The sequence below is a fragment of the Chelonoidis abingdonii genome, chromosome 2 (genome assembly GCF_003597395.2).
Source record: "Chelonoidis abingdonii isolate Lonesome George chromosome 2, CheloAbing_2.0, whole genome shotgun sequence".
NCBI classification, from domain to species: Eukaryota; Metazoa; Chordata; order Testudines; family Testudinidae; genus Chelonoidis; species Chelonoidis abingdonii.
The window spans coordinates 49,112,614-49,130,803 of record NC_133770.1 but is presented as its reverse complement, the minus strand read 5'-3'; the positions used below and the strand labels follow the sequence as shown (position 1 = coordinate 49,130,803).

The window sequence follows — 18,190 nt, the reverse complement described above, 5'->3', positions numbered from 1 at the left end:
CAATCATAAATTTGCAGATCATACAGAAAGAAACAGATACTAATATTTTTGCTAATCTTCAGTCAAATTTACTTCTACTTCAAGCAAGTTCTTGGAAACATCCTGTCATAAACAGATGGTTAAGGGTTAATGTCTCTTTTACCTGTAAAGGGTTAAGAAGCTCAGTAAACCTGGCTGACACCTGACCAGAGGACCAATAGGGGGACAAGATACTTTCAAATCTTGGTGGAGGGAAGTCTTTGTTTGGGCTTTTTCTTTTGTTCGTTGTTCGCTCTCGGGACTGAGAGGGACGGGACATCATTCCAGGCTTTCCCTATCTTTCTGAATCAGTCTTTCATGTTTCAAAATTGTAAGTAATAGCCAGGCAAGGTGGATTAGTCTTATGTTTGTTTTCTCAACTTGTAAAGGTTTCTTCTGCTGGAAGGATTTTTTACCTCTTTTGCTGTAACTTTGAATCTAAGGCTAGTGGGGAGGGGGGGGGGTCCCTCTAGTCTATATGAATCTGAGTACCCTGTAAAGCATTTTCCATCCTGATTTTACAGAGATAATTTTTACTTTTTTCTTTGTTTTAATTAAAAGTTTTCTTTTTAAGAACCTATTTGATTTTTCCTTGTTTTAAGATCCAAGGAGTTTGGCTCGGTGTGAAGATTCTCAAGGCAACCCAGGGAGGGGAAAGTCTGGGGGGAAAAGGAGGAGGATGGTTAATTTCTCCTTGTTTTAAGACCTAAGGAGTTTGGGTCTGGGTTCCCCAGGGAAGGTTCTGAGGGAACAGAAAGTGTGCCAGACACTAAGTTCTCGCTGGTGGCAGCATACCGGACCTAAGCTAGTACTTAAGCTTAGAAGTGTTCATGCAGGTCCCCACTTCTTGTACTCTAAAGTTCAAAGTGGGGAAAAAACCTTGACACATCCAAATTTTATTTTACAAAACTGACTTCCTATCGCTACTAGATTAAAACTTATTGAAAGGGTTCTTGATCAATCATCCATGCTGCAGCTTGGTAAAATTGCTGGTTTTTAAGACAATTGCATCATTTATTGAGAATAATTGTAAGACTTCAAGACAGAATGAAGTACAGTAATTTAAATCAAGTCTGATGCTTTGAAAAACTAATTTGAAAATTTGTCCTATTGCAATTTTGGATTAAAATTTATAATGAACTAAATTATAAATGCTACTACTGGTAGGAAATCTCATTTGAATCTTATGTAACTGCTGTAGGCAAAACATGAAAAATTGAAAATGAATGCCTTGATCCTGCACACTCATGAGCAGGTATGTGAGTTTACTCACATAAATAGTCCCATTTACTTCAGTGGGACTACGCATGCATTAAATTAAGCATGTAAATTAGCATCGGGAACTACTATGGTATAGTGGCATGAAATCTTTGTCACTTCAAAATCAAATTGCTTCAGTATTAATGAAAAACATTATTCAGATTTTCAATACTTTAAAAAAATTATAGTGAACTTTTTATATATATATCAGCCACGTTTTCCAAAAATAGGAACCTAAAATTAGAATCGTATGTATGGGATTTTCAAAAGCACTCAAGTGACTTAGGAGTACAAATCACATTGACTGCAAACCCTGATGCAAGTGTATAGTCTAGTCACAGTATTGTAGCTTTCTTAACTTGTGTAAGTTCAGTAGACCAGAATGTGGGTGTTGGTGGCAAATGTAGCCAGAACTATTTGCTTATCGGTTATGTGAGTTTGTGTTCGTATCCTAGTAAGAATGTTAAGGCCTTGGATTATTAGTCTTTTTCAGCATACATGAGCATTTTAAGTGTCAAACTTCATAGAAAAGTCCGAAATTTCTACTAATTTAGGAAACTAAAGAAAAATGTATAAAACATCCACTGTAACAGTTTGTTTATACAATGGAAGGAAAGTACAGAACTAGCAATGTGTGCATTTAAAATGTTTTAAATTTTTACAATATTTTTGTACACCTTTTTTTTAAGAGATGGTCAACTACTAGCCTATAAAGTAGCTAGTAAATGTTTAGCCTTCATACACTTAAGCTTGGAACCAAATTATTTCCCTTGACTGTTATCCTTTTACATGTGGTTAACACTGATTTTTGTATTGTTTTTATTTGTAACACAAGCCATCATGGTTTTTTGTCTTCTCATCCACTGCCAAGTTTTTATTATGGCTTGGTCCTAAGAGGGGTTGAGTGCTCTCAACTCCCATTTAATTAGTGGGTGCTGAGTGCAGTCAACCTGTTGAAGCATAAAACCCTTTAGGCAGTGCTCTGGCAGCAGTATTTCTAACCAACATATGTTGTCTCTGATAGTTGGCATTAGAGCAGCTAAGGAATGCTGTTGTATATCATGCACATTTAAGGGTTACTATGATGTACTTAAATCTATATAGATTTTTGTTTTAGAGGACATTCCTTATGATGTTACAATTACAAAGTAGGTTGTGCTTCTAAAGTAAGCTAGCTGACTGTATTTGTAACATCCCCAAATGGCCAGGCCATGTCCTGTAGGTGGAGTTACATGTAGGCACCAAAATAAAAATGGCCTGACTTTCACAGGTGCTGAATACCTGCACCAACTTCAGTGGGAGTTATGAGTATACAGCACCTTTAAAAAGATAGTCACACCTAACTTTAGAACCAACACTTTCACATTTGGATGCTTAGCTTTGAATCAGGAGAAGTATGTATCCTTTTATGATTCTACAGTTTGAAAGGGTGACACTGTCTGAATATTTATTTAACATCACAAAGATATGATACCAAACTGTTTCATATGAGAGGGTAAGAACATTGTTTTAAAGGCTTGTCAAAGCTTGGCAAACCAGAGCCTCTTAATACAATATAATATTTGCAGTTGCTGAGTGACTAAAGGGTGGGCTTTGGCACCTTAACTGGACCCTCTGAAAACCACTGAGCTGTCTTAGCTCTGGTTTGGACTGCGCTAGGTCTTTTCTGAACAATAAGGTGATATATGCAAATTCCACTTCCTGCCTCATATTCACTGGTTATAAATAAAAGCTGCAATAGAGTTTGCTTACTGCAAGGTGTTGCAGGGATAAGCAGTCTAAGCTTTGTTGATTGACTTGGAGGCACTGAACTGTGCAAGCCTAGAGCCAAAGTCATCCCTTGGGCATGGCGAATCAGGATGACCACTCTGGGCCCTGTGCTTTGGGGGGCCCTGCACTTCAGTATGTGTCATGTGGGGGGTGGAGTGGCGGTGCCTGGGGAGGCCAGGCAAGCCCCGGGGACTGGAGTTGGTTCGGGAGCCAGCCTGGCCAGCCTCGGGGGTTGGCCGGAAGTGTGGGTTGTATTTCTTTTCCTTGTTTGCCTGCTGCTGCACTGGCCACCAGCGTCCTAGTGCTGACAGAATATGCCACTGTCAGACTGATCCCATCCATTGCCCTTTTGCCCCGGACCCCTCCCCTTTCTGTGACCCCCCAGCACAGGGAGCTTCCCTTACACAGATGCCACCCTGTGCCTCTCCATCATCCCTTGCCCCCACTCCAAGACTAGTATCCCCTCCCCACACCAGATTTCACCAGTATAAAAAATGTTGAGGGGCCCATACAGGTTGATTTGTCCCAGGCCCCACACCCCTCTAGGGTTAGCCCTGCCGACAGCAGAACTCTGCTATCTGCTGCCCAGTAACCATTAAGGAGTGGGAAAAGTGCAAAAAAAATCAGGCCAATAGCTCTGACCCCTAGAGCACAGAGATTTGCCACTCACTGTCCAAAAGCGGAGGGAGTGAGAGAGTTTTACTTCCCCAGGTGAACAGCCTATAATTCAGCAGCAGCAGCAGGAGTCGGCGGCTCTGCAAGTGACACTTGAGGCGGGTTCTCAAGCCTCGAGCGCCAGACAGCCTGGACTTAAGGCAGCTGAGAGTTGGAGGGTGGAGAGCGGCCGGGGGGCGCGGCGGCGCGGGCTCCATCCGAGCCGCCCCGGCAGAGTGGCAGGGGAGCGAGAGGAGGGTGGGCGTGGAGCTTCCCGGCGGCTCGGAGGGAGCGGTCAGAGCTTAAGGCGGCCATGAGGCCTCGAGCAGGGCCCCCGCTGAGTCCGTAGCGGAGATGAGGGGCCCAGAGGTGGAGGGGGGAGGTGCACTAGAGGGGTCCCACTCCCCCCAGGCGGTGTGGCCCGGTGCAGACGGGGCTGCGGAGGGAGGCTGGCTGCTGACAGCACAGCTGTGTGAACGGGCTTCAGCTGAGAAATGGACCTGCTTCGCCCCCGTATTCGGGCAGCCGACGAGGAAGCCGCTGCTAACGTTACTGAGGCAACGAAGCCTTATCAGTCCCCGCCCCTTTGCGGGAGGCCCGGGCTCTTGCTTTGTGATTGGCTGATCCCCGGTCTTCTGTTTCCATGGTGACCGCGTGCGGCTCTTAGGAGAAGAGCTGCTGCCGGGCGGGGGCCGCGCCGCTCGAGAGCACCATGAACAGGAAGAAGCTGCAGAATCTCGCGGAGTCGCTGTGCAGGACCGCGAAGCATTGTGAGTGCGGGGCACGGCCCTGGGCTCCCCAGCAGTTCCCAGCCCCGCCCCAAGCAAGGGCCTCGTTCCCGCAACCCCCACTTCACCATCCCAGCACCTCCTCTGCACCCTCATTTCCATGGATCCAGCCCCTAATGCCCAGCCCCGCCCCAGGGCGGCATTCCCTTGCAGCTCCCCCATCCCCATGGAAACAGCCCCCCGGAATTCACCTGCAGGTCCCCATTGCCGTGGAACTAGGGCCCTCAAAACTCTTCCAGCTCCCTTAGAAAACCCGTGTCGGTCCCCTTACAAAATCAGCCTCACTGGCTCCCACTCACTCACCCCTTATGTATCTGCCACACAGGATGTTGTATATTCGCTATATATATCTATTACAGTCTTACACTGTTGTAACCCTCTCAAAATTTGGGCTCTGAAATTAAGATGGGGAACATACCTGTCTCTATATGTTGTAAAGACCTGGCCAGTGTGTAACATGGTCTACTACAAAGTGGAGTCACAACTAATTAGTTTGTAAAGACCTTGCTAAAAGCTAATTGGGAATCTCCTTTAGCTTGAGTAGGAAGATGTGAGGTCTACTTTAGCTGTCACAGTGGAATGAATATAGTGAACAGTACAATGAAAGTCACGAAGCTCTTGTTGGTCACACATTTGTTATAATATTTAAGAAAAGGACATGTAGCTGAGAGAAGGGAGAGAGAGCTAGAAGATCCTTATCTCTTTCTTTAAGCCTATATTAAGCTATATATGGACACAAGTTTTTAAGGTATATTGAAAACAAGTGTATATTGTTTTGCTGTGACATGAAGTCCATTTTCAAGGGAATGGAAATGGCATTGGAGCAGATGAGCTGGTGGTTCAGTCTGATGCTGAAGAGACCAATTTCAAATATGGAACAGTTAAAAGAAAAAAGTACCAACGTATTATGAATCCTGATTTTAAAAGTCTTTACATAGCATTTCTCCAGCTTCATTAGTGATATTTCTAAATATAATACCAGACTGAAACAATAGCTTTCTTCTCACTTCTCACCTTGACAGCATTACAGAGTCTCAAACCCACTGAAAATTAATTAAATGATAGTATCCTCCTTTACATAGATCTGAGCTAGTGTTACCTCTCTTTTTGGAAAAATTGCCTAACAGCTCATGCCTCCTCAGGAAAGGGGCTTCTGTCCCTGAGAGGTATTTACTTCATGTTTTGTCGTTGGTTTCTTTAACTTGTTAAAGATTTATCACAATATTAAGATTGCAGCTTCGCCTTAGTTTTGCATGGAACTTAATATTATAACCTCTGTGATAACTTTTTTTTATTTCACAGTCAATAAAATTGAAGTGGAATGTCTCATAAAGCTCTTCTACACCCTGGTGGTTGAACCCAGTGATCGGCATGCCATCGTTGGCTTAGATCGTAACATGTTCAGAAACATTCTGCATGTCACATTTGGGATGACTGATGACATGATTATGGACCGAGGTGAGATTAACTGATTAAAAAAGGCATTTTCTATAAAAGACATGTAGGGTAACAGCTTCCAAACTGGTTTGTGAAGCACATACTAGTGGTTCACAGAGTGTTCCCAGTTCACATGATGCTGGCTTCTCGTTCTTGTTGCTCTACAAGAGCATTGCAGACAAGAGCCTTGACGCCTGTAAAGGTAGCTGGAAACAAGGAGGAGGAGCTGCATGTATGTTAATTAACACCCCCCCCCCGACAAAAATCCTGCCAAAACAAGACATTCCACTGTACACTAATCTCCCCCTGGAGATGACAAAATAGATGTCTAGTAGTGCATTAGTCATATTGCTTAATGCACTACTAGAAGGTGCTCAGATACTCTGATGATGAGTGCAGTACACCTCTACCCCAATATAACGCTGTCCTCAGGAGACAAAAAATCTCACCGCGCTATAGGTGAGACCGCGTTATATCGAACTTGCTTTGTCCCCCTCATTCCTTGTTCCCTGACCGCCCCCTCCAGAGACCCTAATCACCCCCAGGACCACACCCTCTACCCAACTCCCCTGCTCCCTGTCCCCTGACTGCTTCAATGCAGCCCCAGCCCACTCCACTTTCCTTGCCCCAGCCCCAGCTGTGTCACCGGGGGGAGGTGGTGTTGGGGAAAGGTCCCACACTCACCTGCGGCAGGAACGCCGCAGCTGGGAGCTGGTGGGGTGGAGCGGGCTGGGGCCGGGCAGCTCTGTTTCTGCCACTGCCAGTAAGTGCGGGGGCGATCCCTTCCCCTAAGCCCCCTCCCGTGTGCAACATGGCTGGGACTGGGGTGAGGGAAGTGGAGCGGGCTGCTCCTGGCCCCTCGCTAATCCCCTGGGCTATTCTGGGACTGCAAGGCCCCCAAAATTGCCCCCCACAGCTCCTGCCTCCTAGACCCTGGGGAGGGGAGCCCCTGAATGCCCCCAAGACCCTCTGCCCCTTATCCAACCCCTCGGCCCCAGCCTGGCCTGTGACCCTTAACATGCTGCTCAGAGCAGCGTGTCAGAGCTTTACCACATTGTATGTGAACCTGTTGTATCGGGTCGCGTTATATCAGAGTAGAGGTGTATAAGAACCTATACAGAATAGAATAGTTGCTGTAGTTGCCCCAAGGATGTTGCACAATTGCAAGTGGGATTGTGAATGGCAGGTGAAGTGATGTATATGATTCGATTTGGAGGCATCCAAAAAACAATTTATTAAAATATAATCCAAACTATGGAAAAATTTGACAATTTCTTGCTTAAAGCAGAAGATAGAAGTTTCTTATGAAAAGGCCATTGATTGACACATCTGCATTGAGTATGATCTCTCACCCATGTGCGATGTTTTCTTCCAGAACTGGGTCACTGTGTTTTCCCCACCTCGGTGAGAGAGAGGTTTGCTGTTGCTAAACTGTGTATCAGCTTCCTGACACCCACATTCAGTTAACCACCGAACAAACTCCTCAGAACTCTCCCAGTCCTTACTTTGCCTTATCGGTTAACATTTGGTATGTGATGCTCCAAGAATAAGATATGGAATGTACATATAAAAGGGAAAGAAAATATGGTGGCATATGCTTTGTCCAGGGTTCTGACCCATTTCATATGGGTCACTCAATGACTAACTCTCCTGCAACTTTGTAATGGGGGAGGTGTGATCCTAAGAGCATACCAGGTCAGAAGGCAAGGGGCTATGGTATGTAGCAGTGAGTCTCAGCTGGCCTGACCAAGTCAGTGCACCCCACACATTGTAGTCATATTTATTTAAAAGGTGCCTTATCGTTGGACAACTATCAGCTCACTGATCATTAATATTCTTGCATGATGTATGTATGGTTGACATGCAAAGAACAATACAGACATGCTGGAAATATGTGACTAAAATGTGTCTAAAGCAGGCATGTCAGCAGGTTTTTCTTAGACAAAGATTTGTGAACTCCTCCTGTCTGTCTTGCAAGCCATGGACAATAGGGAAACATCAGCAAAGCAATCAGCTCACAGGCAGAAGGGAAGACATCATTTGGACTGTAAAAATTGCAGCAGAAAACATCGCATAGGAATTCACCAGGATGGGATACTTTCATCAAGATGGTGTTGCCCCAACATCAGACCTTCCCAGAGCAGACAAGAGACTGAATCCCCAAGCTGACCTTCCTGACTCTTGATACCAGGACATTGAACTTTGGGAGACTATAAGAAACTGGAAAAAGACTTTGCTTTATCCTTCACCTGAGGCGGCAGAGTAAACCAGTGCTTTGGGCTCTTTGTTGGTTCTTGGCTAACATAGGCATCGACAACATGGGTCGACAATGCCAACGCCTATGTTAGCCAGAGCACTCACGGAAAAAAAATTAGTAAGTGCTTAGCACGCACCAGCAGCCAGCTTCCCCTTTTTCCCCAGCACCTCCCCCCACCGCAGATCAGCTGTTCCATGCTGTGCAGGAGGGGCTGGGAGGGAGAAGAGGGGATGGGGCATGCTCCAGAGAGGGGGCGTAAAGAGGTGGGGTAAGTGTGGCCTTGGGGGAAAGGGTGAATTGGGGGCAAGGCCAGGGGCAGAGCAAGGGCAGGAAGGAGTGGGGCTTGGGGAGAAGGGGTGGAGTGCGGGCAGAGTCTGGGGGGAAGCACCCCCCAGGTAGAGAGGAAGTCGGTGCCTATGCTGCCTTGCTGGAAGAATGACTGTGGTAAGACTCTAGTTTGTTAAATTAGATTATAGTCTTAGAAGTGTATTTTTACTTTTGTTTGTTTGTGTCCATTTCTCTCCCTACTCCTTCTACTTGATGTCACTTACATCTAGGTTATATTAGTAGTAAACTTGTTTTACTTTTACAAAAGCATTTCAGTGCTGAATATTAAACCAAAGGGTAAAATCCTCAGCTAATCTAGCAGGCTGATGTGTATTCTGTCTCTGTGGAGGCAACATATTTAGTAACCTCTGTGCGGACCCAGTGAGAGGGACTGGATACCACTGGGGAGATGGTTCTGGGGAGACTCGGGACTGGAAGGTCTGTTGGTGTCACCCTGCAAGGAGTAACCAGTCTGGTGGCAGCCATGGTGAGGCCATAGGGCTGTGAACATGTTGCTGGTGTCAGGGCTCTGAACCAAAGCTGCACAGCCCAGAAGCACCCAGGACTGCAGGGCAGGCGGTGACACAACCCCTTACTGGTCTGAGCAAACCCCCAAAGTGTTACAACCAGCCTCCTCGCTAGAGTGACCAGATGTCCTGATTTTATAGGGACAGTCCTGATTTTTCAGTCTTTTTCTTATATAGGGTCCTATTACCCTCCACCCCCATCCCAATTTTTCACATTTCCTATCTGGTCACCCTACTCCTCACACTCAGAAGCATTTCCCTGCAGTCTTCAGTCCCTGTGACTGGACACAAGCAATAATTACCAGGTTTGCTACTCCTGAGAGACTAGTATACACTGACCAGCTTGTTTGATTCAGCTCTGTGTCAGCTCCAATATAACACAGCACTGTAATCTATAGTGAAAACAAGTATAAGTTTATTAACAAAGGCTAAGATTTTAAGAGAGTGAGCAAGGGTAATAAGAATAACAGGTTACAAGTAAAACAAAAGTGTAATGCTTCTGCTAGACTAAAACTTAACTCTAACAAGCTAAGCTTGTCCAAAGCAATTTTGCAACTCTGTCCTTTCATGCAGTGTTTCAACTGAGGTTGTTTGAGAGAGACCGCGAACTAGCGTGTTAGTTGTAGTGAGTTTGTCAGGCCTGACAGGAGTTGCTGTTACAGAACACCGAACCCTTGCCAGATGGTATTGAGGGCTTCTTGGGGCCACACCATAGTACAGTGCTGAAGGGAAGGGTCATGTGCTGGTACTCCTGCACAGAGAATATCTTCTTTGTTTTTGGTGAAGAAAGGGTAATGAATAAGCACTGCTGTGCTGAGGACAGCTCCCTCCACTGTTGTGTGTGGGAAGTTTCTGAACAGGGGTGTTGTGCAGCCACATGGTTGGCTTCCTCACAGCTGCTGAAAGTATGATGCTAAAAGAGGGCATTATGGTATCATAGCTACCTTCCTTCTCTGTAGTGAGCCACTACATGGAGGGCAATAGGCAGTAATTACTGCCTATAAACCACTCTTTTCCTGTAATATGAGGTACCAGTGGGGGAAATATTAGGGAATACTATGTCAGAGTGGATACCCTCCTGAGTAGGGGCACTGAGAGCAGATTGACATGGAGGTGTTTCTGAGCCAACATAGATTTCTTTCCTTCACTGACAGACAGGAGTGATGGGGAAGTATTAGTGCACAAAAATGTGCTTCCTTCCCTAACCCATGGGGTGAAAAGGGGGTGGTTTGGGGCTCTAATGTTGTCATAGTATAATTCCTCGATTTGAACCTTAGAGTTCAGATATGAGGTACTAGCATAAAGTCCTCTAAGCTTAATCTCCAGCTTAGCTCTGATAGGCTGCCACCAGGTCAGGAATTGATAGGGCCTGACCCCGCTTTCCTCTCTCTGGTGTCTACCACCCTTCCCTGGGGGGACCCCCAGATTCCAGATCCCTTGGAGTCTAAAAGCAGGAGAGATAACCCCTCCCCCCCGTCCTTACCAGGCTGCCTCTTGGTCTAGCCTGCGAGTACCAAGAAAACCCTGTTTCTCTTGCTTCCCAAGAGATAAGCGTTCTATTTCCCTCAGGACAACTTGAGATGCAAAATACCAACATGCTTGGCTTTGCCCTTACTAGAGAAGAATCTCCACAATTTTGAAAAAGAAAGCTTTATATAGAAACGAGAAAATACAGAAATAATGACTTGCATAAACATATAAAGGCTCCTTACTTAAAAAATATGAATAACCCGTCCTGATTTAAAAATAGCCAATTTAATAGACCAAAGTCACTCACAGTTAAGTACAAAGCAAAGCATATCATAGCCGATTTACTTTGTTCCTGTTTGGTATCACTGCCTTTTAGTAGAATAGAGAAAAGATGTGAGTTAGCAAGAAGCTTGTCCCTCACAGCGAGGGAAGCAACAAAGACCCAGCAGATCACATCTGTAAATACAACACAAGCTCCCATAGCCGAATTACTTTGTTTACGCTTTGTACCACAAGACTTTTAGTAGAATATTTGAGATAAGATGGAATTAGAAGAAAAGCTTGTTTACTCATAGCCGAGGAAACAACAAAGACCCCGAGTATACAAATTCCCGCCCCTGACTTTTAAACAATCCAGTTCTGATTGGTCCTCTGGTCAGGTGTTTGGTTACCCTTTCCAGGTAAAAGAAACTTAACCCTTACCTTACCTATCTACTTATGACAACTGTGCTGGCATGAATTCCCTCTGGCATGTAGGTGCCTAGAGGAGGGTACTGAGGAGACATTACTGAGGAAATGCTGCAAATCTGAGTCTGACTAACTCTCACACACAGAGATGCTGGGGGGAAGTATCTGAGGTGTTCCATCACCGGGTCTGATTCCCCCATGCAAGGAATATGGAAATGTCATCCTATGGACTGAATGAGATATTGGTCCAGTGAAAAAAATAGTATGTGAACATGTAATTAAAGAGTGTATCATAATGCATATACAAAAGGAGTGGAGGGGCTGAATTAAGGTTGAACAGACAACCTTAATTCTGGCATTTCCTAATTTTACATTGCTGTACTCTACCTATGTACTTTTCTTTTCACATAATTTTCATGTGTGTAATATTTCAGTTCACTGCAATGGTACAGGAGTATTGCTGTTGCTATAATTAAGCTGCTTAAATACCACTGAGAATCTGGGCCTGACTCCCATTTTATTTCAATTGAAGTTAGAAGCATAAATACCACTGAGAATCTGGGCCTAACTTACTAATTGTTCTAAAAGAAATTTTAAGATGCAAAGCATAATACTAAGTATTTACAGGCGCCACTGATAGCAGAGTTACATGCAGTAGCTTTGTTTCTTATCGTAGGGAAGGGTGAAGAAATAAATATGCACATTGGTTTGTGCAAGATGGCAGAAAGTTGTTGGTGTTGTGTACAAAAAAGAACGTATGTTGGATTTTCTGGATGACTTCCTCCACGGCTGCCTAGGACACAATATTATTGCTAAAGTCCTTCTGTCTGCAAATATGTCTTCAATGGTGGATCTCCTTTAGGCTTTTCTGGGATTTGTGCTCCTTACTGGGGTGCATAAACCCACAAAGCAACAGGTCAGCTAGCAGAATAAGGTGGCTATTCCACCTGTGATAGCCTAGATCCCCATAGGAGTTTGGAGCAGAAGACTGTCAGACCTGGATGCAAGATTCTTATAATAATGGATGTTGAGGCTGTCATAAATAGATAGCTAAGGGTTAATGTTTCTTTCACCTGTAAAGGGTTAACAAAGGGAACCAAACACCTGACCAGAGGACCAATCAGGAAACCGGATTTTTCTCGAGTAAGCACGGCTCACGGATCGATATATCGCTCTAGATGAGAGCGATATATCGATCCCGAGCATCGATTGCAACGCGCCGAATACGGCGCGTTGTATAGACGTGGCCTTAGTTCTCCCCCAGTGCAGAGGACTGGACTAGATGACCCACTCTGGTTCCTTCCAGTTCTCCATTTCTATGAGCCTATGACACAAGCCAACAGTTTCTTTGATTTAGTGTAAATATGATTTTTTTTGGGCTGAAGATGTTTGTGTGTTTGATTTGCTTCACTTTTGCAAAAATTCCCTTCCTCAACTTATTCTGCTGAAACCGTATGAGCCTCTATCATAAGCTAACTCCCAATTCTGAACCTTAGCGTCCAAAATGTGGTATCCTAGCATGAACCTCCCAGCTTAATTACCAGCTTAGATCTGATATCGCTGCACCAGCCAAAAATTCCAGGGTTTTGGCTCCCTCTGGTCTCCCAAAACCTTCCCTGGGGACCCCAAGACTCAGAGGCCCTGAATCTCACACCAAAGGGAAACAACCTCCTCCCCTTGTCTCTTCTTTATCTCATCCCCAGCTCCCCCTCCCTGGGTTATCCTGGCGAGACTGCACTTAAACTCCCTGAATGCAAAACAGAGAGGGCAATTTACCTCCCCCCTCCTTCTTCCCTGAGGCTACACAGATTCACCTCCGTAAATCTGACACAAAGAGATTCCCTTCCCTTCGTTCTTAGCTACCCAGAGAAACTCAAAAGGTCTTAAAAAGAAAGCTTTATATAAAAAAAAGAAAAACACATAACACGATCTCCGCATTAAGCGACAAATATCAGGCTATGCTTATAAGAAAAAAATATATGAATAAACAGCCTTATTCAAAAGAAATTACATTTACATCAGCAACTACACACGTAAATACAAAAAAACAATAAAAGCTTCTGTCTTTTCTATCTTTGTACTCACAACTTGGGAACTGAAGATTAGAAGCTTGAAGATAGAAAGACCCCTCTCATACTGGAGACGAAAAAAGATACAGACCCAAACATCTGTCCCTGAGCTTTTAAAATCGGTTTCCTGATTTGGTCCTCTGGTTCAGGTGTTTGGTTCCCTTTGTTAACCCTTTACAGGTGAAAGAAACATTAAACCTTAGCTATCTATTTATGACAGCCTCAACATCCATTATTATAAGGATCTTGATCCAGGTCTGACAGTCTTCTGCTCCAACTCCTATGGGGATCTAGGCTATCACAGGGGAAAGCCACCTTATTCTGGCTAGCTGACCGTGTTTAGCTTTGTGGGTTTTGCACCCAGTAAGGAGCACAAATCCCAGAAGAAAAGCCTAAAGGGCATCCACCATGAAGACATATTTTGCAGACAGAAGGACTTTAGCCAATAATATTGTGTCCTAGGCAGCCGTGGCAGGAAATCATCCAGAAATCAACATACGTTCTTTTTTGTACACAACACCAACAACTCTGCCATCTTGACAAACCAATGTATATTTATTTCTTCACCCTTCCCTACGATAAAGAAACCAAGCTCTGCATGTAACTCTGGCTACAGTGGCGCCGTAAATACTTATATTATGCTTTGCATCTTAAGAATTTCTTTTAGAACATTAGTAAGTTAGCCAGATCTCTCAGTGGTATTCTATGCTTTAACTTCCATTGAATATAAATGGGGAGTCAGGCCCAAGATTCTCGGGTATTTAGCAGCTTGAATTGCAACAGCAATACTCCTGTACCATTGCAGTGAACTGAAATATTACAACACATGAAAATTAGTTTGAAAAGAAAAGTACATAGGTAGAGTACAGCAATGTAAAATTAGAGAAATGCCAGAATAAGGTTGTCTGTTCAACCTTAATCAGCCCCTCCATCCTTTGTATATTGCATATGATACACCTTTTTAATTACATGTTCATACATACTATTTTTTTTCACTGGACCAATATCTCATTCAGTCCATAGCGATTGACATTTTCCATATTCCTATGCATGGGGGCAATCAAGACCCCGGTGATGGAACTGACCTCAGATACTTCCCCCAGGCATCTCTGTGTGGTGAGAGTTAGTCAGACTCAGATTGCAGCCATCTTCCTCAGTAATGTCTCCTCAGTACCCTCCTCTAGGCACCTACATGCCAGAAGGAAATTCATGCCGACAGTTGTCATCAATAGTAGGTAAGGTAAGTTAAGTTTCTTTTACCTGGAAATGGGTAACCAAACACCTGGACCAGAGGACCAATCAAGAACTGGATTTGTTTAAAGTCGGCGGGAATTTGTATACTCGGGGGTCTTTGTTGTTTCTCGCTAGAGTATAACAAGCTTTTCTTAATTCCCAACTTATCTAAATATTCTACTAAAAGTCTTGTGAGTACAAAAGGTGAAACAAAGTAATTCGGCTGAGGGCTTGTGTTGTATTTACAGATGTGATTGCTGGGTCTTGTTGTTGCTTCCCTCGGCTGTGAGGGACAAGCTTTTGCTAACTCACATCTTTTCTCATTCTACTAAAAGGCAGTGATACCAAACAGGAAACAAAGTAAATCGGCTCATGATATGCTTTGCTTGTGTACTTACACTGTGTGTGATATGCTGTCTATAATGGGCTATTTTTTAATCAGGACTGGGTTATTCAGATTTTTTAAGTAAGGAGCCTGTTATATGTTTTATGCAAGTCATTATTTCTGTATTTCCTTCTTTTATATAAGCTTTCTTTTTCAAAAATTTTGGTGGAGATTCTTCTCTAGTAAGGCAAAGCCAAGCATGTTGGTATTTTGCATCTCAATTGTCCTGAGGGAATTAGACGCTTATCTCTTGGGAAGCAAGAGATACAGGTTTTCTTTGTACTCGCAGGCCTAGACCAAGACACCTGGGGACGGAGGGGGAGGGTTATCCTCCTGCTCTTAGACTCCAAGGGTTTGGGAACTGGGGGTCCCCCAGGGAGGTGGTAGCACCAGAGAGGGAAAGCGGTCAGGCTATCAATTCCTGACCTGTGCAGCCTATCAGAGCCTAAAGCTGGAGAATTAAGCTTAGAGGACTTTATGTAGTACCTCATATCTGAACTCTAAGGTTCAAATCGGGAATTATACTATGACAACAATTAAGGCCCCAAACCACCCTTTTCATCCCCATGGCGTTAGGGAAGAAGCACATTTTGTGCACTAATACTTCCATCACTCTGTCTGTCAGTGAAGAAAGAAATCTATGTGGCTCAGAAACACCTCCATGTCAATCTTGCTCTCCAGTGCCCCTACTCAGGAGGGTATCCACCCTGAATAGTATCCAATATTTCCCCCACTTGTACGTCATATACAGGAAAAGAGTTGGTTTATAGCAGTATTCACTGTCCTATTGCCCTCCTATGTAAGTGGCCTCACTACAGAGAAGGAAGGTAGCTATGATCATAATCCTTAACTTTAGTCATCATATTCTTCTCAAGCAGCTGTGAGGAGCCAACCATGTGGCTGCACAACACCCCTGTTCAGAAACTTCCCACACACACAGTGGAGGGAAAGACTGTCTCTCAGCACAGCATGCTATTCATTACCCTTCTTCACCCAAAAAACAAAGAAGATATTCTCTGTGCAGGAGGTACCCAGCACATGACCCTTCCTTCAGCACTGTACTATGTGTTGGCCCCAAGAAGCTCCTCAATACCATCTGGCAAGGGTTCGGTGTTCTGTAACAGGCAACTCCTTGTTCAGGCCTTGACAAAACTCCTACAACTAACACGCTAGTCGCGGCTCTCTCCAAAACCAACCTCAGTTGAAACACTGCATGAAAGGACAGAGTTGCACAATTTGCTTTGGGACAAGCTTAGCTTGTTAGAGCTTAAGTTTGAGCTCTAGCATAAAAGCAATCTTACAACTGTTTGTTTTACTTGTAACCTGTTATTCTTATCTACCCTTGCTCACTCTCTTTAAAATCTTAGCTTTGTAATTAACCTGTATACTTAGTTTTCAACTATAGTGACAGTGCTGTGTTATATTGGAGCTGAACACAAGAAGCTGATTCAAACAAGCTGGTCAGCTGTTACACTAGTCTCTCAGGTAGCAACCTGGAATTATTGCTTGCGTCCAGCTCAACAGGGACTGAAGACTTGCAGGGAAATCTTCTGAGGTGCTGGAGGAGAGGTGCCAGATAGGAGAAATGTGAAAAATTGGATGGGGTGCGGAGGGTAATAGGACCGCTATATAAGAAAAGAACTGAAAAATCAAGGATGTCCCTATAAATTCAGACATCGGTCACTATGCGGGAGGCTGGTTGTACACTTGGGGTTGCTCAGACCAGTAAGGGTTGTGTCACCGCCTGCCGCAGTCCTGGTGCTTCTGGCTGCTGCATGCCTTTGGTTCAGAGCCTGACCACAAACCACAGTTCACAGCCCTATGGCCTCACCTGGTTCCACCAGACTGGTTACTCCTTGCTAGGTGACACCAACAGACCTTCCAGTCCGAGTCTCCCCGAACCACTCTCCCCAGTTGTATCCAGTCCCTCTTCACTGGGTCCGCACAGAGGTTACTAAATATAGATGCCTCCACAGACCGAATACACATCAGCCTGCTAAGATTAGCTGAGGATTACCCTTTGGTTTAATATTTCAGCACTGAAATGCTCTTGTAAAAGTAAAACAGTTTACTACTACTATATACTACCTAGATGAGTTGACATCAAGTAGAAGGAGTAGGGAGAGAAATGGACACAAGACAAACAAAAAGTAAAAATACACCTTCTAAGACATTAATCTAATTTTAACAAACTAGGGTTCTTACCACAGTCATTCTTTCCAAGCAAAGGCAGCATAGGCACCACTTCCTCTACTACTGGGGGTTGCTCCCCCCAGACTCTCGCCCGCACTCCACCCCTTCTCCACAAGCCCCACTCCTTTCCGCCCTTGCTTCTGCCCTGGCCTTGCCCAATTCACCCTTTCCCGCCAAGGCCACACTACCCCACCTCTTTACGCCCCCTTCTGGAGCATGCCCATCCCCTCTTCTCCTCCCAGGCCCCTCCTGCACAGCATGGAACAGCTTGATCTGCGTGGGGAGTGCTGGGAAAAGGGGAAGCTGAGCTGCTTGGGCGTGCTAAGCACTTACTAATTTTTTTTCCGTGAGTGCTCTGGCTAACATAGGCAGTTGGCATGTCGACCACTGTTTGTCGATGCCTATGTTAGCCAAGAACCAACAAAGAGCCGCAAAGCATCTGGTTTACTCTGCCGCCTAGGTGAAGGATAAGCCAAAGTCTTTTTCTCCAGTTTTTTCAGTTCTCCCAAAGTTGCAATGTCTGGTATCAAGAGTCAGGAAGGTCACTTGGTGATCAGTCTCTTGTCTGCTCGGAAGGTCTGATCGTTGCGGACACAACCATCATTGATGAAAGTATCCCATCCTGGTGATTCCTATGCGATGTTCTCTGCTGCAATTTTTTACAGTCAAATGATGTCCTTGCCCTCTCTGCCTGTGACTGATTGCTTTGCTTGATGTCCTCTATTGTCCATGGCCTTTGCAAGGACAGACCAGAGGAGTTAACAAATCTTTGTCTAAGAAAATACCTTGCTGACATGCCTGCTTTAGACACTTTAGTCACATATTTCCAGCACTCTGTTTGTTCTTTGCAATGTCAACGCATACATAATCATGCAAGAATAATTAAATGTATCAGGAGCCGATACAGCTTGTCCAACGATAAGCACTTAAATAATTGACTACATGTGTGGGATGCACTGACTTTGGTCAGGCCAGCTGAGACTCATGCTACATACCATAGCCCGCTTGCCTTCTGACTCTGGATGCTCTAGGATTCACACCTCCCCAATTAGCAACGTTGCAGGAGAGTAGTCATTGAGTGACCCATATGAAATGGGTCAGAAACCCTGGACAAA

At 44.6% G+C, this 18,190-nt stretch overlaps 1 protein-coding gene across 1 annotated transcript in view; it reads left to right on the top strand.

Annotated features, from left to right (window-relative positions):
- The first annotated feature begins 4,111 nt into the window (after positions 1-4,111).
- Positions 4,112-18,190, top strand: part of CLXN (calaxin) — a 43,107-nt gene continuing 29,028 nt past the window's right edge. Inside the window, exons 1-2 of the mRNA XM_032782336.2 lie at positions 4,112-4,472; positions 5,793-5,948. Of these exons, the coding sequence (XP_032638227.1) occupies positions 4,415-4,472; positions 5,793-5,948 (214 nt within the window). The 5' untranslated portion in view covers positions 4,112-4,414. The remainder of the gene's footprint in view (positions 4,473-5,792; positions 5,949-18,190) is intronic.